Below are 27406 nucleotides of genomic sequence, written 5' to 3'. Positions count from 1 at the left end.
CTGTGGCAGCCGGAGGGGAGGACCCCAGGGGAGGTGCCCTCCACTCTGGGCCCCGTGGTGGCTTCCCAGGCAGGCCCGGGGGCCCCTGCCTGTGCAGCCAGCAGGGCCTGTGGCACACTCTGGACACCGTCCAGCTCAGCCAGGCCCACCAATGGAGCAGTGAAGGGGCCAGTGGAGCAGTAGCCCAGAGGTCAGGTAAAGGGGGAAGTGGGGCCAGGCAGGTGAGACAGGCCCCAACTCAGATCCTCCCCTGCCCAGAGCAGGAGTCCCACCACCCTCCCCAACCCCTATGAGTCGCTGCCCCTCCTGGGTACCACCCACACAGCTGTCCGAGGGGAGCCGGCATGCCCACAACAGAGGAAGCATCCAGGTCTGCCCCAGGTCATGACACAGGGCTGGCCTGGCAGCTCTTCTGCAAGATGGACTGCCCCCTACTACAGACCAAGATGGGGTCACAGTGGCCATACTGAGGTGGGACCCCAGGTACCAAGGCCTTGAGAATAGCCCACTTTAGGTGAAAAGCTTCTCAAGTCTCCGCTGCTGCTACACATGACTTTATTTGTGAAGCCCTGGGCACAGCCCAGACACACGAAGAGCATGAGGGGAAGCACAGGTGTCACAGGGCATGCCCAGCCCCAACCCAGCCCCTGCCCCAGGTCCTTAAGGGTGCCCAAGATGCAGCTCTGGCATCAGTGGGCCCTGGCCCTGCCCTCCCAGGCTGGAGAACAGGTTTGGGCCTGCCCAGATGCCCCCTCCAGCTCAGCCCACAGGCCTGTCATAGACACCTCCACAGCCAGAGAAGAGCCCACTGGGCATGGAGCCAGCACCATCCAGGCAAGTCCAGCTCCTAGACCCTAGTGTCTGCCCACTGGCTTCTCTTCCTGTCCACACGGTGTGGGTGCCAGGGTCTTGCCCTATGCTCGCGGCCCCACGCACAGCAGTCTCTGGCCTTCAGGCTGAGGGCTCAGCACAGCGTGGGTGGATGGTAGGAAGAGTGGTGGCTGCAGGACCAGGACTGGGCGACAGGAAGCAGAGGCAGCCATCGAGTGAGCAGCCCCAGGCACGGCAGGAACACCCAGCCATAACACGGAGGGAACAGCACACGGACAGCAACACCCCAGGCTTTGGTGCAGCCCCAGAGGATAAGGAAGGCGAGGTGGGTGGGGACAGCCACCAGGGCCTGGCGCCTGCGGCACAGATCAGCACAGCGTCCTCACATGGTGGTGAGTTTAATGGCAGAGCAGCCTGCAGCCCTTCTGCCTGGGGGCCAGCTCCCCTCCAGCGGGACCAGGGCCAGTCCAGCAGGGAGACATTAAAAATCCGAACCCCGACACGAAGCACACACCTGCACATACGCCGCACCAACACACATACTCAGGAGACACGACACACGCGACAAAGACCCTCCCTGTTGCTGGCCAGAGTCCTTCCTCTGAGTCCCTTCCCAAGGCACCGGTCCAGGCCGAGGGATGGGGAGAGAGACCAGATTTGCGTCTAGACCTTGTAGAGCGTCTGCAGTAGATTGTGGCGGGCAAAGGAGCAGGATTCCAGGGCGCCGTTGGGCCTGCAGGGAAAGAAGGGTCAGCAGGTGGGGCCGGGAAGCTCAGGCTACAGCAGGGCCAGCTTCCCAACTGTGGAGATGGAGTGGGGGCCGTTTTTGAGGTCAAAATATACGCCAGGCTCCACTGTTCTCATTTGCACAGTGACTTTGCAAGGGAGACGGTAGCTCCCACCTTCTGCAGGTGGGGGTAGGTGGGGCTAAGAGGGGCGGGTGATACACCCGAGGCCACACGGCCTAGAGCTGGCCAGAATACAGGCCCGCCAAGCTGGGAGGGAACCTGGGCCTCTGCTCTCCACCAGACAGGCTCTCCAAGGCCTCTCCAGTGCGCACAGGGCCAGGGAGCCCTCAGCAGCCACTAGTGCATGTGTAGGAGTGGACCACAGGAGACCCACCTGGGCCCCTACGAGTGACAGGTTACCATCAAGATCATTAGTCTCACTGCAGAGAGAGAAACTGGTGAAAGATGCTCAGGGGGATGGGTGAGGCTGCAGCCAGGACCGAAGCCCACAGACACCTTACCTGGTCCCGTCCGGGCTTGGATCCCAGACCACTGGGCTGGGACTTGAGGGAAGGGGGCATGCATATCACTCCACCGTAGCTCAGTCACCCCCGAGGCCTGGGGGGAGCTCTTACCAAGCCCCCCTCTTTTAAAGTGGAATAGACTGAGGCCTGCACTGGAAGGCAGGCAACAAGTCAGGAGGAGGCAGCCTGTCAACTGACCATCAAGGGCGAGGGTGTCTTCTGGGGGGTCCATGCCCAGCCCAAGGGCCACACAGGGGGTGACGGGAATGCAGAGGGAACAGTCCCAACCAGGGGTTGGAAGGAGACAGGGGGAGCCGGGCTTCGTCAGGGGTTGGCAGGCGGGGGCTAGGGCCACCATGTGGGGACACCCCAGACAGCCGGAGCGAAGGCCCACAGGTTGAGGCAACATCTCCTGCAGAGGGAACAGGTGCGGGGAGAGTGCACCTCACTGCGGGGAGGCCAGGCTGCAGCCAGCACGAGATCCAGGACCAGGGTTTGGACTTGCCCTGGACTCCGGCAGAGGAGCAGCTGCAGTGCAAGGGGCGGTTTGGGTGGGGGGAGTGTGGTGGTAGAGAGGGGGGCAGACACGGCAAGGGAGTCAGGCCCAACTAAGGAGGCACTGCTATGCACATGGAACTAAGAGATGTCAGGTGGCAAAGAGGCCGAGGTGCCAACTAGGTCCTGGGGGACCGGCGCTTGCCCCTCACCCCCCACCCCAGGCGGGCTGCCCCACGACACTTCGTCACACGCTCTAAGCACCCTGACTGATGGTCTGGACCCGCCGATGTTACATGTCCCCCAAGGCGCGGGCACCTCCTTTCTCCTACACCCCCTCCCACTTTCCCCCAAGGCGCTGGATTCACCGCCAGCGTGGCTGGTGAAACCTCACCCACCCCTTGGTTGAGCAAATGGGGAGACTGAGGCCTGGGGATGGTCGGACCTCAGCTGGGGGCCACACAGGGCCTCAGTGAGGATGGGGACAAGCCTCCCAACCTGCCCCTGATGGGCCCTGAGGTCTGAAGGCTCCTTTTTACTCGACTGTGGCCAGCACCCCACCATTCCCAGGACGCTCCAGGATGAGGCCAAGGTTTCATGTGTCTGGGCACTTGGCGTCCCCAGGAGAGGGGCCTGCGGCTGTGGAAGGCCGAGTGGGCAGGCCCCTTCGGCCTAGGTAGCTGAGGGGATGAACGCAGAACTGCTCCCAGAGACGCTGCCGGGTACAGGACCTGCATCAGCAGCACGACCATGGGCCAACGCCTCCTTTGACCCGGAGCTCGCTTCCTCGCCTGCAAGATGGAGCCAGTGCACGTCCCCCGTCTCTCTCAGGGAGACACTGTCCCCGAGCCCTGTGTCCTCGCTGGGCACAGGGGTGGTGAGACTCAAACACAGATGCCGAGAGCCTGAGAGGTGTGAGGGCCTCTGACACGCCCCAGTCACCAGGCCAGGGAAGCCTCAGCTGACCAGAGGCCTGCACGCGTGGTCACCGGCCGTGGGAGCTGACGAGGGCACACTCACTTGGTCACGAATGCCAGCAGCAGAGGGGCAAGGGCCTTGGGGAAGTACTCCTGCTGCACCATGTGACTCAGCACCATCAGGGGGCCGTGCAGGTTGGTGATGGCCTTGATCTTGTCTTCACTCTGCAAGGGGGACACACAGCAGAAGGCAGGGTGAGCTTCAAAACGTCACCTGGGGGACCCCAGGTCTCCACCACCCAGCCCCTGCTGACAGCCCCACGGCCAAGGTCAAGCTGAATCCTAAATCCTGTCACGAAGGCCGAGGCTGCTTAAGCAGACCCAGACCTGGGGACAGTGTGGGTGACAGGTCCCGGCAGGACTCGAGGTGCGGGATGATGCAGCCTCTGGTGCACCCCACCCCCCGCCCCCCCGGGGCCCGTGCTCCTTCCAGCGCACCTTGAGCAGCCCCATGTGGATGAGGAGCCTGGTGAGGAAGGCATTGGAGTTGAAGGAGGAGGAGCTGAAGGCCTTCTTCATCAAGGTATCTGCAAGGCAGAAGCAGCAAAGAGGCCTAAGGGTCCGCAGCCCCTGAGCACACAGGCTGGGCCCTGTCTCCCGCGCTCATCAGGAGGTGAACATGGGGGGTGGGATGTGGACACAGGTGGCAGACTGAGGGGACAGCTAGCACCAGGCAAAGGGCTCCACCTGCCAGCTGTGATACCCTGGCCCTTCTCTGTCCTGGCCTCACAGATAAGACGGGCTTGGGCAGAGATAAGTGAGGCAGATCACCGCTGGGGGAGGTTTCAGCCATTCTGGGGGTGGCGGAGGGGGAATGGATGGGAAGGGAGGGGGGAGGCATGGCCAAGGGCCCGCAGGGACTGCCTGGGCCCCTGCTTCCGAGCGAGCGAGGCTGTTCTGGGAAACCGAATTCAGGTAACCCATTCCCACAAACGCCCACGGTGGGGCGGGGCTCTCAGGGAGCAGACACAGAGACTCCCACCCCCACCCCACCCAGCCTCCCCTCCCACGGACCCTCCCGCCTCAGTGTCACCCACAACCCTGGAGAAAGCCTCCCACGTGTTTCCACTCCCTTCTACCCTTTCCCTCCCCCCTCTGCCTGCCCAACCTGGCCACACTAGAGATCCTGGGAAGCCTTGGGAAAGATGTGGGGAAAGCAGGGGGACCTCCAGGTGGAGGGGACTGTGTGTGCACAGGCTCAGAGGTGGGGCCAAGGGCTCGGCTCTCATCACCCCTCCTCTGAGAGGTCTGACCTTCCTGCGGAGGGCGCCACCTGGCCCGAGTTCTCACCATATAGAACTGTATGGCTTTGGGAAAGGCCTCAGTTTCCCCATCTGCAAAAAACAGACAGGCGAGCACCCGGCTGGCTCTACGGCAAGAACCCAGTGGAAGAGCAGGTGAGAGGAGAATGTTCCGACCCGAGCCCCAGGGCAGCAAAAGGCAAGAGCCACGCGGGCCCCACCCACCCCACGTACCTACTGCATCCTGCACTGCCGACCTCACTGTGGCTTCGTCCTTGAACACAGAGGACACCTTCAGGAAAGCAGAGACCACCTTCTCCGGATCAGATGTGTCAGTCTGAGGACACAGGAGACAATGGCTGGTCACCAGGGGTGAGAGCCCCAGGGCCCTGGCACACAGTGGGGATGTGCCTGTGGTTAGAGGCCTTGGCAAGAAATGGGCCTTCGGTAGGCAAGGACAGGTCCTGCCTCGCCCCACGCTGTTCCCTCAGAGCCTGGCATGGGCCCGGCCACAGCAGGTGTGCACAAACACTGAGAGAATTCACGTTAAAAATCATTATCCCTGTGACCCAGCGATCCCCTTCCTGCAATCTAACCTGATGAAATAATCCAGAATGCAAACGATACTTAACACGCAAGGAAACTTACCTCAATTTCACTGACAACAGAGAAAAGTGGAAATAATGTGAATCCACAGAAACAGTGGATGGCTTAAGTGCTACATCCACTCACTGAGATAAAGAGCACGAGAAGAGTTTTACTGACACAGGAAAATGATGAATGGTATTAAGTGAAAAGGTGGGCCACACGGACGTTTGCATCATATAATCTCATTTATCATGGGGGAAAAAAATAAGAGTACAGAAAAATATAAACGGGAGATAAAAAGCAAAAATATCAAGCCAGCTCTGCGAGTGGCCCCTTTTATTTCTCTGTATAGACGTACCTCAGAGATACTGCGGGTTTGGCTCCAGACCACAGCAATAAAGCAAATACCGCAATAAAGCGATTCGTGTGAATTTTTTGGTTTCCTAGTGCGTTATTTAAGTCTGTTAAGTGTGCAACAGCATCAAGTCTAAAAAAGCCACATACATGATTTAAAAACACTGTATGACTGAAACATGCTAACTGTCACCTGAGCCTTCAGCAAGTCATAATCTTTTTGTTGGTGGAGGGTATGAAATACTGTGAGAATTACCAAAATGTGACATTATCTAGAGACATAAAATGAGCAAATGCTGTTGGAACAATGGCACCAATAGACGTGCTCGACACAGGGTAGCCACAAACCTTCAATTTGCAAAAATCGCAGTAACCGTGAAGCACAATAAAACAAGACGTGCCTGTTTTTATCATTTAACCTCTTTAAGCCTCAGTTTTCTCGTCTGTAAAATAAGAGTGGAAGGGTCTACATTCCAGGTTGCCAAGAAGGTTAGATAAAATCATGCCCAAGTATTCAGAGCAGCAGCCAGCAGACAGGAGGTGCTCGATAACTGTCTCAGAATGAATGAAGTAACGACCCAACCAACGAACAAGTGAGGCTGGAGCAAGAACACAAGTAGACTGGGACCTGCACAGGGGCCTGGGGCAGGACAGCTGTTCTAGAAGCAGCTGGTCCTACAGAACACACAGAGGGAAGCCTAGGTGTGTGTGCTCACATGAGAGTCCTGGGAAGATTCCCGAATTCCAGTCAACACTGAGGTGCCACAGGCTTACCCTTCCTCGCAGCCCAAGTGTGTTCGCAGTGGGCACAGATATCCGCAACCACTGGTCACATCCATTTACACATGTGTGTGTGTGTGTTACAAAAAAACAACACGTGGTAGTCCCCACCCCCCACGTTGACAGTGCCCCGCCCCCCCAAATCCCATGCTCTGCCTGAACCTTTGCTCTGGCAGCTCCGGAAGCCAAGGCCGGAGCAGGTTTGGCGTCGGTAGCGCTGTTACCTGTTGGGCTATCAGCACGGAACTCTTGGGCCCGAGGCGCAGCAGCTTCTCCGGGGAGGGGAAGGCCAGGAAGGTGGAGACGTCTGCAGGAGGCAGGGAGGACAGGACAGGAGCTGGTTCCTGGGGGACAGGTGGCACAGGTGGCTCTGTAGAGGTCCAGATCCAGACTCCTTACCCAGAACATACGCCCCTCATGCAGACCAGTCAAGGCTCAGAGTCCAGAATTCCCCAAAGTTCCCCAAGGGTGGGGTGCCCACAGATGCTGGCCCTGATCGGCTCCTTGTGTAGGAGCCTCTGGGGTCGGGGCAAGCCACCTCCCTCAGACTCCAAGAGCCTGGTGCAGCCAAGTGGATCCTCGCCATGACGTATGATGCTGCAGAAATGACTCCAGGGCTAAAGTGGCCTCACCAGGAACTAGAGTCTCGGCCCGGGTAAGCACTGCTGGCGAGCACCAGAGGGGCCCAAAGAACTAAAGACGCCCAGCCATTTATGGAACTGCTTCCATAAAACTGGACAATAAGCCAAATTCAACCGCTGTTGAATGTGTCCAACCCAAAGTCCTCCCGAAGCTTTATTTGGGAACCTCTGAGGGAACAGACGTGGCAGCCCTGAGTCCACCAGCCTCCCGGCCAGGAAAGGAACACCAAGTGTCCGAGCTGAGTCACCAAGCCAGCCAGTCTCTGGAATGGGGGCCATCCTTATGGGTCACCAAGATGGGTAGGAAAAAAACTTCTAGTTATGCTTGGTTTTTACCCTATTCTTTTAGAAATCCTTATATACGCCCAGCACAGTGGAAAATCCACGTACAACTTTACAGGTGGCCGTCTGTATCCACGGATTCAACCAGCTGCGGATCGTGCAGCACTGCAGTACACAGTTACTGACCGCATGTAATGTAGCAGCGTCACGTGTGTTATAATTTATAAATGAATAAACACAACTAGACTAAGGTACATACAAATACAACTACGTTGGAATGATTTCCTCTTTCCACAAGGAGTGTGCAGTCAAAACTAGTTTGCAGTCACTGCCTAAGAGGATCCCACACCCATGACCCCCGTGAAAAATGTCTCAAGATTTCACGCTTGGGGCACCAGGGCTCTGATGTGGCAAACACGGAACTCACCCCACTGTCAGGATCCAACATCTTCCTGGGCGGCGTGATCGACTGCTCCCTTCGCTCTTCCTGCTGTGGCTCCTCCTCTTCCTCCTCCTCTTCCTCCTCCTCCTCTTCTCCTTCCTCATCCTCGTCCTCATCCTCGTCATCCTCACCCTCATCATCACTGCAGAGGAGAGGGTTGGCTAAAGCAGACCCTCCCTGCCCAGTGGCCCACGATGGCTCTGAGAACCCAAAGGCCCCAGCCGGGCAGGAGCCTGCACAGCGCAAGGGGAGCAGCTGCCGCCAGGGGGCAGAGTCAGAGTCACCAGGGAGCCCATCCCTCCTTGCTCACCACCCAGGGAAGCCCACGCTGCGGACAAGGACGACCTCGATCTCGTCCCTGTCCCAAAGAAACCCACAGTCCCACTGGGGAGACAGAGAAAAGGAAGAACGCCGCCTGTCACAGCTGGGGCCCACAGCCTGGCAGGAACACTGCGCAGGCTGAGACGCCCGGGACTGTACCACCCACATCTCACTGACCACAGGAACCTATGGTTTAGGACGAGGGAGGGGGCTGCCCTGCCTCTGAGGAAGGCTGTTCCATGTCCCCTGGACTGGGAGCACCTTGAGCCCACCTTGGGCTAGCTCCTAGCAGCGGCACTGGGCCTGGCCCTGAGGGACACAAGCGAGGACCTGACAAGTGAATGAAGCCAACGCAGAGATTGGAGAGGCAGGCGGAGATGGGTGATGACGGCTGAACCAACTCCCATCCCGATGGAGGAGGCAGCCCCCCCGCCACCTCACCCCCAGCCTCCGCGAACCCAGGAAGCCCCGCTTGCCTGCGTCAATCTCCTCCTACAGTCAAGCTCTAAGCCCGGTTTCAGGGACAATGCCGAGCCCCCCCCGACCACTACCACTCGTCACCACCTCACTGCTGCCCCACCTTGCCCGTCACATCACCTGGATGATCAAAGGTCATCCCTTCAGAGGCCTCCCCAACTCACCCACTGCAAAGGGTGACCGATCTCAGCCCCCATTTGTCCCTCTGCTAAACATGTGATAACTTGATTATTCTGTCTTGCTCCTTGATCCCTCGCCCACGGCAACGAGGTCTCATGAGTCAGAAACCTTGGCTGTCTTACTGTCATATCCCTGATGCCCAACACAGTGCCTGGCACATCACAGGGACTCAACCAACGTTTTCTGAATGAATAAAAGTAGTAACAAAGGAGCCACTGATCCAGATTCCCTACCTGAGGGACGCCAGCACCCTGGCCATGCTGAAGCCATCCAGCACTTCCTGGAGTTGCTCACAGCCTTCTTCTCCCAGGGTGTTGCCTGCTCTCAGGGGAGGGGACAGAGGGTCAGGACAGGGGTCGGGGCCTGCCCGGCAGGCCCAGGCCGAGGCCACCACCTCTATTACCATTGAGGTCCAGTTTCTCCAGCTCCACCTTGTCAGCCACGGCCTCAGCAACAGACAGAGCAGCACCTCTCTTGATTTCACAGAATGACAAGTTCAGCTCCTAAAAAATAATGGGAAGGGGTGGAGGCGGATGACAGAAACACGGGCTGGGAGGCCTGCCACTACTCTGAAGCCTCCGTTTCCCCCTAGTGAGGGCGCAGTATACTCCGCTATATTGCAATGACCTGCACCACTCTCCTCCTCCTTTTTTTTTTTTTTTTCTTTTTGCTGTATGCGGGCCTCTCACTGTTGTGGCCTCTCCCGTTGCGGAGCACAGGCTCCGGACGCGCAGGCCCAGCGGCCATGGCTCACGGGCCCAGCCGCTCCGCGGCATATGGGATCCTCCCAGACCGGGGCACGAACCCGTATCCCCTGCATCGGCAGGCGGACTCTCAACCACTGCGCCACCAGGGAGGCCCTCCTCCTCCTTTTTGAGAAATGAGATTGCAGCTCAGAGGGGTGAAGAGACTTGCACGGAGTCACAGGCAGAGGGTGTAGAAGAAGCGGGCTATCAACCCAGGCCACCTGCCTTTGAAGGCTACAACCCTGCCACCTCCCCCCACAGCTGCTCTGCCCGTGCAGCTGTCACCCCGAGTGCAGGGCAGCCTGGACCCCAGAGGGAGGAGGCAGCCAGCCAGCCAGCACCTTCAGCTTCGGTAGGCCCCCGTGGATGGCGTCTGCGATGGCCACGGCGCCCTTGGAGCGCACCAGGCAGTCCCCGAAGTTGATCACCTCCACCTGCCGCAAGGTCTTCAGTGTCTGCGGGAAGGGAGGACCAGGGTGAGGGCCCTCCTCGAGCTGGTGCCACACTCCATATTGGTCATCACACTATGTCCCTTCTGTACCCAGTCTGGTGGACTCATCAGCTCTTCTTGTTGCCCCCAGGTGGTCTCCTGGCCTCCGGCTAAGCCCCCTTCGTGGCTCCCCGTTACTCATGGGAGCACGTTGCAAGGAGTCAGCAAGGCCACAAGGTCTTGCCTTCCCCCGCCAGCTCCTCCAGCCCTCCAGCACACCTCGAACACTGGCCTATTCACACCAGGCCCAATGGAGCACGGCTCCTCCCATCTCTGGGCCTCCCCACGTACTGCCAACCCCTCTGCCTGAAACACCCCTCCTGCCCTCCTTGTCCAGACAAAGTCCACTTGTCCTGGAGAACTCAGCCAAAATGTGACCTCCTCCGGGAAGCCTGCCCTGCATCTGACTGGAACTTCCTGTGTGCTCCCCAACCCTTGCACACATCTCTGCTAACACCCCACGGCAGGCCTACTAGACTCCTGTGGGGTCATGGGACACCCGGCCAGCCACTGTGCTCACGGCCCTGTGCTGTCGCTGATTAGCTACTTCCTCCCCTCCTCGAATTAGGGGTCCTTGAAGGCAGAGTCTTTGACTCAACTCTATGTGGCCTGCACTTGGTACAGGGCTGGGCGCTAGACAGGGGCTCAATAAACAGCTGACGAAAGAATCAGTGAGGAAACAGGCTGAAGCAGCCTCCAAGTGGCCTCTGAGAACAAAGCCAGCGCCAACAGCCAGGGTTGCATGAAGGCAGCTTAGGATGTGGCAGTATGGACACGCAGAGCTGCCCGAAAGGGCACAGACTAGCTTGTGACATACTCCCCGCTCTGGAGATGTTCTCATGGCTGAACCCACGGGATACACACCAGGTGCGTGGGTAGTGGGGAGAGCAGCCACCTGCCGATGGGTCCACCATAAAGGCAGCAGCCAGACCGTCTCCAGGGCCTGCTCTGGCCCGGCCGCACCCCCTCACCTTGGCCATGGCCATGGCCCCCTTCTCGGTGAAGGTGTTGTCGTTCAGGTTGATGACCCGCAGCAGGGGGTTGATGGCGAAAGCCTGGGCCAGGGCAGTGACACCGGGGTGATTGATCCCGTTCTGTGGCATGTGGACCTCCTCCAGAGTCCCGATGATCTGTGAGGGGCAGGAGGGAGACAGGTGGGCCCCCGAGGAAGGGGGACAGCCCCAGGCAGGAGGGCAGCACTACACATCAGACACCAGAGGGACTTGCCCGTTTGGGGCACGTTTGGGGCATGATGGCAAAGCATGCTTCGGGGCATGACCGCTTCTGATCCTCTCCACAACTTCACAAGGGAGACCTACCTGGATTAGGATCACCGCTAGATAAGAGATGACTAGGCATCAGAGGGTCTACGTAACCTGCCCAGGGTCACTCAGCTCTGAGCTCAGGTGTCTTAGTCTGGTACCTTCTGCACTGTGGGGACCCTGGGCTCTGGCCTGACAGCCAGCCCTGGCTCTGCTCTATACAACGTAGCTCTGCTTGGCCTTTCTCTCTTGGGGTGCTACTGCCTTATTTACACAATATGACTGGCATCCCACACACCACGTCCTTTTCTGGGGGTGAGGAGGGTCTTTCCTCTCTCACGCTGGCTTTTGACGCCTCCTTTTCTCTGCCTGGAACACTCTGTCTCCTTACTTTGTTGGCATTTTCTTGATAGGCTGACTCCTTATGCATTCAACAGCTCTCATTTTGGATGCCTCCTCCCCCCAGGACAACTTCCTGAATTAACCCCCCAGCACAATCCAAGGCTCTTCCTCTCTGCCCCCAGAGCACCTCATCCTTCCTCTGTCATGGCGTTCATCACTCTGGAGTAGCGAAGCCACCTTCTCGTCTGCACCCCAACAGCCCCCAAGAGCTCAAGGAGAGGCCCACGTCCCAATCTCCACTGCTACCCGGGACTGAGGACAGGCGGGCATAACTCTGTACCCAGGCACCTTCTGTTGTCTCTGGGCGCCCAGCACAGCATGGGGGTTCACAAATAAATACAGGCAGCCCAACTGAGGCACATTCTAAGTCAGGGCCTCTTATTATTTTCTGTGCCATGGACCCGTCGGGCAATCTGGGAAAGCCCCAGGGCTCCCCTCCTCAGGATGACTTCAAATTTTAAGTTAAATTATAGGATAACAAATTCATTTGGAAGACAATTATCAAAATATTAAGAGAAGCTGCCCAAATACATGCTGTAGTAATATATGTACCTCTTAAGGCAATGAATAACAAGACCTAGGTGTACCATCACTGTGACCTTAATGTACGAGAAACAAAATTTCTATCTATCTCTAACAACTATTACTTGACAGGAAAGTATCTGTGATTTCTCCTGGTAACAAAGTTACAGGAATTTCTAAAGCTGCTGAGGTTTACTGTCTATATTCACAGTGGAAGGTAACACTGTATTTAACTCTGGTAGCAATAACAATCATGCAATTTCCCCCCAGCCATGTTCAAAGACTCCCTGAATTCTACCCACAGACCAGTGGGATCCCATGGACCCAAGTTAAGTGCCCCCCTGCTTCTAAGAGCACCGAGGACGCCTGCTGAAGGCCTGGCACGACGACGATGTACCCCGTCCCAGCACATGGAGGACAGCGACCAAGGGAAGGGGTGCAAAGAGGGCATAATCTTTAATGTCACCGTTGTCTATGAGGTAACCAGGCCACTCCAGCTACAGAGGAAGAGGCAGAAGCCTCTTGCAGCCAGGAGTCCAGTGAGACACAAGGCCCTTCTCCCCTGCAACGTCCACTCTCTTGAGGCAGGTGGAGTGCCGGAAGCAGCAGGACCACGGGGGATGCTGCTCTGGCCTGAACATGGTTAATGCTGCTAGAATATCGTCTGCCAAAGGAAATGCTTAAGTTAAGAGAAGCGGGAGAGAGACCCCAAATTTCCTAGCCCACGGGGCAGGTGCGGCCCTCTCACTAGCAGAGACTCAGCAGTGTCCTGGGCCCACTGGGAGGAGCGAGGGCAAAGCAGAGGGAGCAGCGGGGACAAGGACACCCAGGGGCGCCTCATCCGGCCGTGGCTCCTGCTCCTGCCCTCCCCGCTGGCTCAAGGGCAAGTCGGATGGGCTCCACAGGCAGAAACCACTCACCCCAAAAGCCTCTGCTAAGGCAGTGGCTCCGTCGTTCTCCAGACGGTTTCTGCCAGCCACGAAGACCTTCAGGGCCAGCGGCTTGCCTTGGGCACTGGATTTCCGATGACACTCAGTCAGAGCTGCTGCCAGGATCTGGGGGGGAAAGGCAAGCGGCCCGGGCCTAAGGCAGGAGGCCCTGGTCTTCAACAAGCCATGAAACCCAAGGGTGGTGGACACGGGGACAAAGAGCTGCTCAGCAGCACAGAGGTCATACCTCACCCGCGCCCAGCACCTTGCAGGGACAAGGGCTTTGACATCCACCACTGTGTCTGCATGTCCCGTCACCCCATGGGGTTTAGCCCCACAACAGAGATGGGGAGCCTGAACCCGGGAGAAGGGAGACACCAACACTGAGTGGCCAACCTTAAGACAGGTCCTGGGGAAGGGGCCTCACAGCTCGCTTTACTGTCAGAAGCCCTCTGTCAGGTGGGGACCATCGCGATTCCCACTCTCCAGCTGAAGAAGCTCAGGCTCAGAGAGCGACAGAAACTCTCCTACAGTCACTAAGCAAGTGGCAGACTCTGCACAGAACCCAAATCTTCCAGGTCTTCCAGCATCTCTTCCACGCTCCACGATGCCTAAGGGGAGCCGGCCGAGTAGAGCAGGGCCCCGCCGCACCCATCTGACACACACCCATGCTCAGGCCAGCCACACGACAGGGGCTCAGCTGCTGGGGGTGAAACCCTAAAATCTGGTGTGCCCTGACCTTGGGGTGGTGCCAGGAGGTAGCCTCTCTCCCGTGACACCAACAGAGCAGGAGTTTAAAAATGCTGTCGGGTGCTGGGTTGGAACTGGAGAGACCAGGGTAAATAAGACATCGAAGATTCAGGGGAAGTGCAGCAGAAGCGAAATAACGTTTACAGAGCACCTACTAGGTCTGGAGCACCCTCGGCAAAGGTACTTCCACGCCTTGTTTCAACGTGAAAACAGGCCTGGGAGGCAGGTGGGCCTGGGAGGCAGGTGGAACTGGCCTTACTCTATGACAAGGAAGCCGAGGCTCAGGGGGAGGCACATGTACTGGCTGAGCTCCCAGAGCAAATACGCAGAGGAGCTGCGACCGGCAGCTGGGTCAGTTTGCCTGCACACAGCTCTGTTCTTGGGGCACATACAGGACATGGGACACCACCAGCCTGACTCCGTGATGGTGGTGGGTCACGCGTGTGCTCAGGGCAGAGACTGCCGACTTCTGCTGTAGACCAGCCTCAAGGAATCTTTGCAGAGGTGGCTCTCCCAGCACATCCCACTCTGGGCTGGGCTGGACCTGTCTTCGGTGCTGATGCAAACATTTTTATGTCTTAACACATACAGCCTATTGTCCCCTAGATCGGAGGAGCGCTGGCTGAGATGGGTGCACGAGCGTGACCTGCCCCCACTCCTGCAGGCAGGAGACAGGCCATCTGCAGGGGAGGCCCTTCTGGCTCCTCAGCCTGGGCCACCGCGAGCCATCACATAGGTGGCGCCTCTTGCTGCTCTGAGCAGCCATGTGGATGCAGGTTCAAATCCCACATCCGTCCCACGCTAGGTACATCATCTGGGGTGCTCAACCCAACATCTCTAAGCTCAAGTGTTAGTTATCTGAAAACCTGGGGACAGCGTCACCCACCTTTCAGTACGGGTGAGAGAATTAAGGTAACACATCTTCAAAGAGAAGATGTCCCCGTTCACTGTCTGTTCCTATGTCCTGGCCCTTTGCTCCTTTTGGTCAGAACGTGAGGGAAGGAGGATGGGAATGCAGATTGGTGCTTAGCCTTTCTAGAATCTGGGCCTAAAGCAGCCAGAATGGACCAAGAAGAGAATAAACAGGGCTGGCCTCCCTAGGTGCCTTTCTACATGGACCAGCCTGACTTGCTGGCAGGATGGGGGAGGCACCCTGGGCAAGGTCCTAGCCAGAAACAAAGGTGAGCTGTGCCCAGGCCTCCCAGACTGGTTTCTCTTTCTGGGCTCCCTCTCCCACATGCACACGCCAGGGCTTACATGGCTCTGCCAGCTGTTCTGAGGGCACAGCAGGTCTAGTGATGCCCAAGCCCTGCATTCTGCAGAGCCAGCAGGTCGGAGCACGTATGCAATACTGCCTATGTGTTGCCAAGGCAACACAAGAACTGAGGATGGTTGCTTGGCAACCCCACACTCACAGACTCCATCTCCTCTCCCCACTGGCCACAAGCTGCTGCCTTTGAGGTCCTTCTCCTTTGAAGAGAAAAACAATAGGCCAACCATCCCAGATGGTGGGTGGCCAAGGGCACATACTTCAGATGGACACAAATGTAGCAGGGGACTGGGCAGGGAGGGAGGCGGAGGACAATGGGGATGCGGGGAAGGGGGTTGCCGCACCCACCTTGCCGCCACCGATGCCCATGCCACAGTTGTTGAGCTTGAGCTCGTGCAGGGTGAAGCAGGTGGAGCTCTTGAGCAGGGCTTCGAAGCCTCGCACGCCGTCGGGCCCGAACGCGTTGTCACTCAGGTCCAGCTCCACCAGCTGGGCCCCGGCTGTGATGAGTCCCTCCCCGAGTGAGATCTGGGCACAGAGGGAGCTCATGTCCGTTTCACAGACACGGACCAGGTGCTGCGTCTATGCCAGGCCCCCCCTGCCCTCAGGGGGCACCCAGGCTGGTGGGGAACTGGCAGAGACACAGACCATTTCATTATAGAGCTGATCATGTTATATCAGACTGAAAACCCTACAGAGGGCTCTTAAATCACCCAAATCAATGTATTTAACCTGCCCGCTAACCCTAGCCTCCCCTGGTTCTCGTCCACCCTTTGAGGCTGGTATCTAACTGGAGCAGCTCTCCAGGGGCTTCCTAAATCCCCCACCCAGGGAGCCCGCCCTCCAGGGCCTCCATGGGGACACCTGTCACACCCTGGATGACCCTTAATTGTCTGCCGGACTGAACTGCTTTGGAAATGAGGTTGGTGCCCAGGCATCTCAGGAGCACCAGTGCCGGCTAGATAAACGGAGGCCTGAGAAGGCAGCGCTGGCAACGACTGACCACGAACCTTGCCCCGAGGACACTCTGTGCTAGGAGGATACACTGAGAGGCTGCCCGCTGCCAGCCCTGCCCCCTTCCCTGGAGCCATGTTCTGTCCTGTGACCCCTCCCATCCCTCCCACAAGAGCGCCTGTGCACACACAGGCTGGGAGCTCCACCCAAGAGGAGCTGAGCCCCAGGAATGGGGAAATGGAAAACAGGCAGAGGGAAGCCACCCACGAAGAGAACCAAAGCAAAAAGAGTGGTATCAAATGTAAACTAGAGAGCTAGTGGGAAGCAGCCGCATAGCACAGGGAGATCAGCTCTGTGCTCTGTGACCACCTAGAGGGGTGGGATAGGGAGGGTGGGAGGGAGACGCAAGAGGGAGGAGATATGGGGATATATGTATATGTATAGGTGATTCACTTTGTTATACAGCAGAAACTAACACCCCATTGTAAAGCAGTTATACTCCAATAAAGATGTTAAAAGAAAAAAAAAAAAAAAGAGTGGTATCGGAGAAAGGGAGGGGCTGGAGGGAGACGGGGCAGCCAAGGCAGCCTGTGTGCAGAATGAGGTCGAGAGGGACCACGGGGTGCAGGGGAGGGAGGGGCCAGGACGAGAGGGGTAATCATGTAGGGAGTGAGGTCCATGCTGCTTGCGGGGGAAACCACTAAGCTCAAGAGTGAACCCTGGGAAGTCTCTGCTGTACTTCCTGTCACCGGGCCGCCCTGTCTCACAGGGACTCTGAGTCCTCACTTCCTGGCTCCTGCTCGTCAGGACACAGGCGGAGGCTGTGCTCGCCTGGCTGCCATTTCAGCATCACAGGCACCCACAGGGCACTCAGTCTCTGGAAAGAAGAGGCCGTGAGAAAAAGTCCTGGGAAGTGCTAAAGGGGTCCCTGCAGCCGGCGGCACGAGCAGAGGCCCCATTCACTCACCAGGGCGGGTGGGATCTCACAGCGCAGCCTCCCCGTGAACATGTCGCTCCAGTGGCATCGCTTTGGAAAGAGGAAGAAAAGAGTTAGCTGAAACCCTTGGAGGTGGCCTTCGGGCAGCCCCTTGTCTCCATAGACTTGGATTACTGAGCACAACAAGACTGCTGAATTTGGGTGAAAAGTGGGACCAGCTCTGACCGAAGCTGATAGGACCTGGCAGCCCCTAAGGACCATGGGGGAATCAGCAGAAGTGTCAGGAAAATGTGCCATCTGTCCAACCCTCTGGTTCTCCAAGAGGGACATCAGGCTGAGAGGGAAGGGACTGGCCCCAGGCCCCCTGGCAGGGCAGCGGCAGGACCAGGAATAAGACACCAGACTCCTGGCCCAGTGCTCCTGCCCAGTGCTTGTTTCCCACACTGTGTGGGCCACAGCGACATGATTTTGGGTGGTGGAGGAACAGGAAAGGAAACAATACAGGATCCAGCAGTGAGGAAGTCACTGTCTTTTTTTTTTTTTTTAATTTATTTATGTTTTGTTTTTGTTTTTTTTTTGGCTGCATTGGGTCTTTGTTGCTGCGCGCGGGCTTTCTCTAGTTGCGGTGAGCGGGGGCTACTCTTTTTTTTTTGGGGGGGGGGCGGGGGCTACTCTTGTGTTGCGGTGCGTGGGCTTCTCAACGTGGTGGCTTCTCTTGTTGCGGGGTGCGGGCTTCAGTAGTTGTGGCACATGGGCTTAGTTGCTTTGTAGCATGTGGGATCTTTCAGAACCAGGGCTCGAACCCGTGTCCCCTGCATTTGCAGGCGGATTCTTAATGACTGCGCCACCAGGGAAGTCCCGGAAGTTACTCTCTTTTCAAGTCTCTTTTCAACCCTCCTGACCACCTCTAGAAGGAAGGCTCGGTTTGGGGCTGGTGGGTCTCACCCACCGCCCCACTTCCAGCTCATCTGCCTTTCTAACGAAGGGACAGCAGGCTTCAGGCTCAGAGTCTCTGGATGGCAATGGCCTCAAACTAGAATTTAATAATACTCTTTTATTTCCTTTATGGTAAGGGATGCCATTTTCCAGTTATAGAAGGAATCATGTTTGCTTTTAAATTACTTCAAAATGAGCTGATTTAAAGGAAATATTAGGTAAATGTCACAAAGGTAGCAGCTACGTGACTGGGTCATGTATCATGCTGGTCAGCAGAGTTGAGGCTCCAAGCACACAGCCCTAATCTCTAACTCTGGTTGCTGTGTCCACCAAAGTATCAACTCTGGCAGCTCTAGCCTTTCCTGGGCCAAACCTGGAAATCATGGGACACAGGACAAGCAACTTTCCCCTGAAACCCAGTCCTTAAAATGTATGAACTAAACCCAACCTTAAGTACAAGAGAAGTTGATTTTTGAAGTAGAATTCTCACATCCTCCAATAATGCAAATCACTAACATACCTAGAGGCATTCTATATGGGTCTGCTCAGTGAGTTACACCTGCACACAGGTGCGCAGGGTCAGAACAGGTAGCCACAGCCTGAGCCCCTCCCAACAGACAGGGGCACCTCATCCTGAAGCTTCCCCAACCCAACTCTGATGGGCTGAGGTCAGCATGGGGCTCTGGGGCACAAGGCTGGCTTCTAGTCCTGACTTAGCTGATGCAGGCCTGCCACTCCCTGTCTCTGACCCCTTGTATCTTATCTTTGAAATAGGCTTTAGGCCTCAATGATCTCCAAGTGGGCAGCAGAGCAGTCAAGAGACTGGGCTGGTATCTGGGCTGCAATCCTGAGATGTGTGACCCTGGGCCACACTTTCCTCATCTGTCAAGACCTAACTTGTGCACATGCTGCAAGAGTGGAAATAGCAACTTATCTCCCATCAGTACTGTGGCCAGAACAGCACCGGTGTCAAGGGCAGCTCTGGCCCTGCCGCTGCTCCCACCCTGGGCTCCTTCCAGCACTGAAGCAGGCTTGAGACACGACATGGGGTGATGCAAGGCCCTGGGTCTACACAGGGTGACAAGATGCATGCGGTATTCCCACGGCTCAAGCTCTCTCACTACATGAGCCTGCATGTGGCCACCATGGCAACCTCTCAGGAAGGAAAAACTTCTTTGCATAAAGGAGCCCAGTCTCAGAGCTGAGTCCAATGCAAGGGTTCGTAATACAGCAAACAAGGTGGTGGCGCTGGGGCTTGAACCCAGGTCCTTGGATGCCAAAGCTCAGCTGCTGCGGCCTCCATGCCCGGGCCACCTCTCCTCTGTTCCTGTCCTTCACAGGTCACTGAGGAGAGCTGAGTTCTTTCATAGGAAGATGTCCCAGCTTATGCTCAGGACAGGAGGCCCTGGGCAGGACAGCAGAGCCAGTCCTGCCTTGGCTGTCTGTTAACCTGACCGTGATCTTCCTGAGGGAAACAAACATCAAGGGTCACTCTGACAACGAGCTCAGGGCCCTCCCTGGACAAATCCACTCCGCTTCCTCTCATGGCCCCGGCCCTGTATGCCTCCCCTTTCAGAAAGCACAGCTGTGCCACGGAAGGCGCATCGGACTTGGAAACGGGAATACGGCTCAGCCACTGACCAGTGGCAAGATCCTGGGCTGCTTGCTCAGCCCCCCTGAGCCTCAGTTCCCTTAACTCACAAAATGGACTTGAGTCACCTTGAGGGTTAATGACACATGTAGAAGAGCCCAGCACAAGCCCAGCCTTGTACATACAAAGAGAGCCACTTCCAGCCTGTAAAGCAGGTCTCTCTCCCTCATGGCTCTTCAGAGGCTTTGATAAGCTAATACACACTGGGATTCCTGCGAAGGGGAGCAAGCAGCGACAGCCTCCGGACGGAGCGAACACATGATACCCCACTTTTCTCACGGAGCTTCCCGAAGGACCGGTGTTCAGGGGAACCCGCTTTGGGACACACCAGAATAGAAGAATCTTTGTGTCGGCCAAGGAGGGGCACCTTCAAGAACGAACTTGCCATCCGGCTGTGAGGGGGGCAGTTAGGAGCTTTCCAACCACCGCAGCATCTGACCTGAAGTCTGGCCATTTCTGCCCAACACGAGACTCCTCCACGGGGCAAGCTTTGCTCTGGAGCTCCCCGCTGGGCAGGCTGAGCTTCCGAACCCGAGGCTCCTGTCCTCCTCCCAGGTGCCAGATCCGCGTCAGCAGCGGAAGGCTCTCGCTGTCCAGTTCTGAGCCTTCCTCTTTATCTTTCACACGTTACCCAATAAACCTCTTACCCGCCTAACACCATCTCAGGGTCTGTTACTGCAGGGCCCAAACAGACACATCACACAGGCAGAGGGCCCCGGCCAGTGCTCTGTTCTGGGGAGGCCAGGGCAAGAGGAGCTGTCCGAGGTGATCACCCACAGGGACCCAGGACGGTCTTGCACACAGGCATCGGCCGTGGGGCTGTGAGCGGAGGCTTGTCCCCAACCAGTCTGGGCCTACTCGCCCTGCAGACCTCACCTTCAACTCCGACTTCTTCTCCAAGGCCTTGGCGATGACCCTGGCTGCTTCCACGCCCACCGTGTTGCCCTCCAGGCGCAAGGCCTCTAAGCCGTCGAAATCTTCAATCTCCTTAATCACCTCTTTGGCTGCCCAGGACCAAAAAAACAGAACCTTAGACTTCTGGAGCCACGAACGGCAGAGGCAGGAGCTGAGGCCCAGCGACTACCTCGTCACTCACAGCTCCAAGGGCTACGGTGCACCTACTGGGTGCCAGACCCTGGCTCACCAGGGAGACTTGGACAGGCTCACAGTCTAGCAGGGGACATGGCTACACAGAAAATCCCTCTCTAATGAGTGTTAAAACAAAGCAGGTATGAAAGGCTTGGGAGCCAAGGGAAAAGAGGAACTGGCTGGTTCGGGTGAAGAAGGTGCTAGGGACACCTTGTGGGTGTGTGTGTGTAGCCTGCCAAGAAGGGGAATACACCAGGCCAAGTAGGGAAACGGCACAAGTCAGAGGCCAGCAGGCACGATGGCACACATGCTTTCATGGTGAAATCACTCACATGTGGGGTGCTCATTACTGTCCTGTTTCATTATGATGAAAAATTCCATACAACCTAAATGCCCATCAGCAGAGGACAGGTTAATTCACTGGGATACGTGATATAAATAGTTACACTGATGTCCTTGTGAATGGCGACACAGGTGATGACCTGACTTGGAAAATAATCATGTTATAGTGGTAAGTGAAAAATTAGGTTATCCAGTGGTGTTTGGTCTGATCACACTTCTAAAATGTTGTATGCATTCTCTCTCACACGCACACACTGAGGTCCAGAAACCAAATGTTAAAGGGGTTATTTCCAGGTGGTGGGATTCTGAGTGAATCTGTGTTTTTCCAGCACCTGCTCAATATATTCTCAATGCATCAGGTTAGAAAGCAGCTTTTAAAGTATCTGTAATTATGATCTCAATTATTTTAAGAAAAAAAAAGAGGAACTCAGCTATATGTTTAGAAAAAAAACAAAAGACCAGAGAAAATGCATGAAAATTAAAAGTAGTTATATCCCTGGGCTGTGTTATAATGAAGATATGGTTTTTCGTCCTTCTTTCGATGCTTCCGTATTCTATAATGAGCATGTATTAATTTTACAATCTGAAAAAAGCACGCAGGTTACACGAAAGACAAATCTAGTTTGGCTGGCACAGGATGGAGCGGGTGACGTGGTAGGGAAGAGACAGAGGAGTGTGAGAGAAGAGGAGAACACACAACCGGAGGGTTGTCGGAAAGCTTGTGACTTGCAGCCCATAAGGGGCTCCCTGAGAAGCCTCCGCAGGCGCCTACCCGCCCTCGCCTCCGTGCAGCAGCACTTCCTCAGAAACCCTTGCCACCTGCCAACAACCAGGCTTCACAGCCTCTGATGTCCCACCTGCAGCCTGCTACAATTTTACACTCATCTGAATGGTTACTTTTTTTTTTTTTTAGTTCCCCGGACCAGGAGTTGAACCCACCCAGGCCCTCAGCAGTGAAAACGAGGAGGCCGACCAGGGAACTCCCGTGACTCGATCGTTATACCATCTTCCTTACTGGGTCATGAGTTTGTGAAGAAAGGGACTCGCTTTGCCTCTGCTCGCTACCACCACATCTAAAGGTACTTACTGTTAGGTCTAGTCTACAGCTGAGTGAACTGAGACACAGAGAGGGTACAGAAATGCCTACTAAGGTCACACGGCCAGACGGCAGTGACCAGCACTCGTTTCACAACAAGAAAGACTGGACAGGTATGAGCCTCCCATTTTCTAGAAAGGAAAGCTGAGGCTCCAAGGAACTAAACCACTCTGCCCAGGAGTTCAGGGAAAACGGCAGAGCTGAGCTTCAGACTGGTTTTCCAAAACTGAACCTACGTGCTGCTCCCCAAAGCCTTGCTTCTGCAAAACCAAGGACTTTATGCAGGGCCCTGGCGGAGAAGTCCCCGAACCTCTCTCTCTGCTCTGGAGCTGCAATTCCAGAGCCCCAGGTGCCCAGGCCTCCCCTGCAGCTGGCAATCGGGGCAAGGGCTGGCGTGGCCTCTCAGCCCTTTGGAAGATTCGCTCCAAAAGGGAGTCCCCGTAGCATCCAGGGAATGGCCAGGTCACCAGGAGAAAGGATGGCTGCTCAAGGGAATGTTTACACCATTCTTAGAAGGCAGGCAACCGAGATGCCAGGGCTCCAAGGGGAGCCATGTAAGTGACACAGGTATAGAGATCCGAAGGTACTGCGCTTGCCACAAGTTTAGCCTGGGGAGAGTCACAAGTACAGAGTGAGCGTGGAAGGAAAAGCACCAAAACTGGAAGAGCAGGGACAGGACTGGGTGGGGGTCACAGCTGAGTTGCCTCTCTCACTTGATATTCAACCCATAACTCTGTTTAAACTCAAAAACAGGTGAGGGATGGGCCCCAACCACCCCTGAATGACCCCCGACTGTCACGAGGCTGCATGGAAGGGATCTGTCTGTTCAGCCTCTACTGCCTCACAAGGTAACAAGTTCCAGGTACACTGCCATGTAAGGCAGCAAGGCCTTTCTTTGGTCCTTAAATGACTTACTAGAGAGAGAAAAGGCCCTTGTTCTAATCATCAGCTTCACGGCCTCCCCTCACAGGCCCCTGCCCTCCCCGGACCTCACCCGCTCACTCCCAGCCCAGAGAGAAGCCCTTTCCGGGCCCACGATTAGGCCACCAGGCACCTCAGTGCAGCATTCAAGGGCCTCTGCCCTGGGCTCCCGATGAGATTCTGACTTCTCTTCTCTCAAGCCCACCCTATGTGTCTCAGCTCCTGGGCCAACTCACGTGCAGTGCCCTTTCTCTTTCAAATACCCACCTCATCCATGGAATGACTTCCTGTGCCCTCCCTTTCCTCGACCTTACTTCCCAGAGCTTTCTGTTCATGTCTCTCAGAGCATGTTTCACCTTCTCCCTCCTGTTAGTTGTCTGGGTACCTCATTCCTACTTCAGGTAAGGAGCTCCTGAGAGGCCATGGCTATAAGCTGGCCATCCCTGATGACCTCCAAAAGGGGAGGCAGCACATCCAGCCTGAGCTAGTGAAGTGGTGATGTGCATGGATTTTAGGACCAGACAAACTTAATTTTCTTCCCAGCTCCACTACTTCTAGCTGGGCCTTAGGAATGTCACATCACCTCCTTAAGCCTCAATTTTCCAATCTGCAATATGGGATGAAACCTACCTTAAGGCCTTTTGGGGGGGATAAACTGAGATACTCTTTGTATGGCACTTAAGACTGCCTGACATAGTGTTAATGACTAGTGTTTAATAGTAAATTCATGTTTACTGAGCTGAGCTGAACATCTACTGAGAAACACCAGAACGGGGATTCGGCTGGACCTCTGATAAAATCCCAGCTCTGCTATTTACCAGCTGTATGACCTTGGGTAAGTTACTGAAGTCTCCCAAGTCCTTTTCTCCTTATTTATAAAATGGCAACATTTTTACCTCCCTCCCTCAGGGATGATGCAAGGATCAAAAGTGACAAAGCACAGGGAGAAACTCTAAATTTTAAGGCCCTACAGAGACATTAGGAACATGCATCACCACACTTCCAGCAACCCAAGGACTCAAGCAGTCTCTGACCCGGCAGAGGGGAGCACGCCTGCCTGCACACCATGACAACCAGGCAAGTCCAGACCAGTTTCCCCGGTTGGGCCAGAACCTCAAGAGGCCCTATAAGTACTGACGTAGGTGCCTTTACTTCCAGATGCCAGGGGATTCAGGGTTGATCAATGTCAGCCATGCCTTGGCTGGGGATGCTAAGACAGGGTCTGCCTTCCGATTCCTAGTTCTCTCCAGTCCTAATGCCTGTTCAGTCAGGAGCATCCATCCCTCTCCCAGGGCCATTCAGCTGCATGGACTAGACCTCCCAAGAGGGCCTGGATTGTTGTTTTAATGTAGCTCCATGAGGGCCTCAGCTCTGGGGAAGGTAACAACTATTCCCAGACCAGCTCTGGATCATGGGGGTGAAGGTGGGGCTGGATCTGAAGTAAGAAGTCAGGGCTGTATCTTGGGACTGCCGCTAACTGTGGTCCCTCATTGCCTACCATCCCTTCCAAGAGATAAAGGGGCCCTTCCCACCTTGCCAGCCTGAGCTGTCACTAGCAGGGATGCCCACCGTGTGCTCATGGGCAAATCATCTTTGAGCCTCACTGTGCTAGGACAAATTGTGTGATAATGAAGCTAAACCGGCCTGACAAGTGGGAACAGTAAGCGCTCACTCGCTGGGACAGTCCGCACGGGAACTCACCATCTTCTGCAGTGTTGAGTTTGAGGCTCTTGCCCTTGAAACTCAGCTGTCCCCCGGCCACCTGGGTTTTGGCTAGCGTCTCTGCCAGCTTGGCAATGTCTTCAGAGGCCATGCTGGCCACGCTGGTGGGCTCCTCTGGAAATCTGCAACCTGAGGAGGTCAAAGTTCATTAAGAGACAGGATTCTCTGGGTGCCTCCAAGTTGGGGAGGGCAGGATAGGACATCAGCCATTTCAGCTACCTGACCCCACCTCCCCCTGCTAAGGAAATCCCAAGCACTAAACCACTGGGAGAAATGAAAATAGCATTTGGGAAGGAACAGTTCTAAAAAGGTGGAGGTTTCAGCCTCTTAAGAGTTACCATCTCACTACAAGTCCTCCTCTGCCCAACTGCCCTAGCTGGACACCAAGCAAAGCCATGTGAGTTGACTATTTCTTGGGTCCCCAGTGAATGGCAGTCAAGTCCCAGTCTGACGGCTACACAGAGTCTACCCAAAGCACACACAGCTGCCTGATCATCTTGGCTGCTCTCTGTTTGAGAGTCCCATTCCTCAAACGGGACATAGATGGCTATGGGATCCAGGTCATCCATCCCAAAGAATGCCCCACCACCTACGGTGGCATGGCTCTGGCGGTGGGGCACGAGGGTCAGCCCACTGCACGTATGGTTTCAGCCTTGGCCAGGAGACTGGGCAGCCCATGGTGGCCAGACTTCAAGGGTTCCTAGAAGACCAGAAGTCTCTATGTCACAACAACCATCACAACAGACCAAGGACAGAGTTGCTGAAAAAAGGAGCTTCCAGCCTGGAGTTCAGCAGACTGGCAGAAAGCATCACTACATTTCCCCAAAGAGGAATGACAGGTAATCAGGGAAGAACGAGGATATGTAGTGTCTCAGACAGTGATAAGAAAAAAATAAACAGAGAAAGGGGTAAGGAGTTTTGTTGTTTTCTTTGGGGGGGGGCTGCCATCTAAAATAGAATGGTTAGAGAAGGTATTATTAATAGAAAAACAAAGACTTGAAGGATATCTGAGATTGGGTCATGCAGATATCTGGGGGAAGAGCATTCTTACAAAGGAAGCAGCAAACACAAAGTTTCTTGTGGGGGAAGAGGGGTAATTAGAGGAAGTGCAGGGAGGCCAGCAGGGCTGGAGCACAGACAGGGAGGGAGAGAAGAGGTAAGAGATGAGGAAAGACAGTCAACAAGAGGCCCGAGTCACAAAGGCCATTTTAAGAACTGTGGCTGTTACTCTGAGTGACAGAGAGCCATTGGAGGGTTTCTAGCAGAAGAGAGACCGTGATCTGACGATGTTTTGACAGGATCACTCTATCTGCTGCATGAGGCAGGGCATTTCGAAGCTGCTCCAACAATGAATGAGGAGATGAAACTGAATATAAAATAGCCTCAACGCCCCCCCCACTTGAGTTATGGAATGGGACAATTTAAGGCTAGAAAAATGGTGGTGAGGCCTCCAGATGGAATGGAAACACAAAACTTCTCAGCTGAAAGAGGACCCATTTCTCAGTCTGGTACGTACATACACACACACACCACCCACTATAAAGACTAGGAAATTGAAGCACAAAGTGGTGAACTGATTGGTCCAAGGTCTGCAAAGGACCAGCGGCAAAGCACAGACAAACGGTAATTACACACACTCCTCTCCATTCCGCGCAGGAGCGTCGCAGATTTTCCTAGGTGCACATCCAAGGCTCCTGCCAAGCGTCAGCAGAGACTCACGCCGGTCCGGGGGCTGAGGCGCCAGCCCAGGTGTGGGCCTATTGGGAGGCGGCAGCTGGGGAGCGACGCGCGAGTTCGGGCCGCAAATGACAGCCGCGCTGCACGGGAACCCCATCCCGGATCCCAGGCAGACGCGCACCGCCCCCAGATGACACCGACGCTAACAGGAGACGCCACTGCTGGCAGCTGCGGGCTGGGCGGCCAGGGTGGGCCTGACGCCCTCTCTAAGCCTCAGTCTCCCCACGTGTGAAAAGGGCCAACGCCCCCCAACTCCCTCACTCCCACCCCCATCGCGCTCTGCCATCGAGGGCACAGGGGAGAAGGCGGAGGGGGCACGCACAGAGTGCTCGGGGGCCCCACACCTTCCTCGTCCAGTTCCAGGGCCGCGCCGCCCCCCGCCCCCATCCCAGGAAGGTGACAAGGAAAGGAAAGGGACCCCGACCCTACCGTAAATAGGAGGCGCCGCCGCGTGGGGCGACCGGAGCGCGCACGTCCGTCCGGCGGGGCGGGGACTGATTTAGGGTCCGGGTCAGGTCAGGTGGGGGTCGCCGCCTCCAGTCCAGCGGCCCCGATGCCCAGCCCACTTGTCTGTCAGCTCTCCGAGCGGTCCTCGCCGCTCGAGCCTCCAACACCACCTGCTCCCCGCACGGCGGCAGATGATGGCGGAGGAGGAGGATTTTGAAAGCCGGCAGTTTCTTTCCTTCGATTTGATTTGTTGGAGGCCAAGGCCGGCTTCCCTTTCCCCCGCGCGCGTGGCCTATCGGGTATAACAGTCCAGTTCTCCGGCGCGGGGCGCGGCAGGACGCC

At 56.1% G+C, this 27406-nt stretch overlaps 1 protein-coding gene across 1 annotated transcript; it reads right to left on the bottom strand.

Annotated features, from left to right (window-relative positions):
- Positions 1-538: 538 nt before the first annotated feature.
- RANGAP1 (Ran GTPase activating protein 1) lies at positions 539-27289 on the bottom strand. Its single transcript, XM_060112948.1, has 16 exons — positions 27047-27289; positions 24860-25009; positions 20587-20714; positions 17154-17213; positions 15581-15760; positions 13204-13338; positions 11069-11227; positions 9949-10062; positions 9265-9364; positions 9095-9179; positions 7869-8025; positions 6743-6862; positions 5031-5133; positions 3994-4082; positions 3599-3720; positions 539-1564 (listed from the first exon to the last, which is right to left on the bottom strand). Exons 2-16 carry the CDS (start codon positions 24969-24971, stop codon positions 1495-1497), a joined length of 1734 nt encoding a protein of 577 aa, XP_059968931.1. The 5' UTR covers positions 24972-25009; positions 27047-27289; the 3' UTR covers positions 539-1494.
- Between the last annotated feature and the right edge of the window lie 117 nt (positions 27290-27406).

The sequence above is a fragment of the Mesoplodon densirostris genome, chromosome 11 (genome assembly GCF_025265405.1).
Source record: "Mesoplodon densirostris isolate mMesDen1 chromosome 11, mMesDen1 primary haplotype, whole genome shotgun sequence".
NCBI classification, from domain to species: domain Eukaryota; kingdom Metazoa; phylum Chordata; class Mammalia; order Artiodactyla; family Ziphiidae; genus Mesoplodon; species Mesoplodon densirostris.
The sequence above is the reverse complement of the archived record's forward strand: the minus strand, read 5'-3'. Positions and strand labels throughout refer to the sequence as shown.

Excerpts from the sequence above, each read along its gene's own strand:
- RANGAP1 (XM_060112948.1), bottom strand. The coding sequence starts at position 24,971 with ATGGCCTCTGAAGACATTGCCAAGCTGGCAGAGACGCTAGCCAAAACC. Across the intron at positions 15,761-17,153 it reads GTGAGATCCCACCCGCCCTG|ATCTCACTCGGGGAGGGACT; the intron begins GTGAGTGAATGG and ends CTCTGTGCCCAG. Across the intron at positions 11,228-13,203 it reads CCTTAGCAGAGGCTTTTGGG|ATCATCGGGACTCTGGAGGA; the intron begins GTGAGTGGTTTC and ends TGCCCCTCACAG.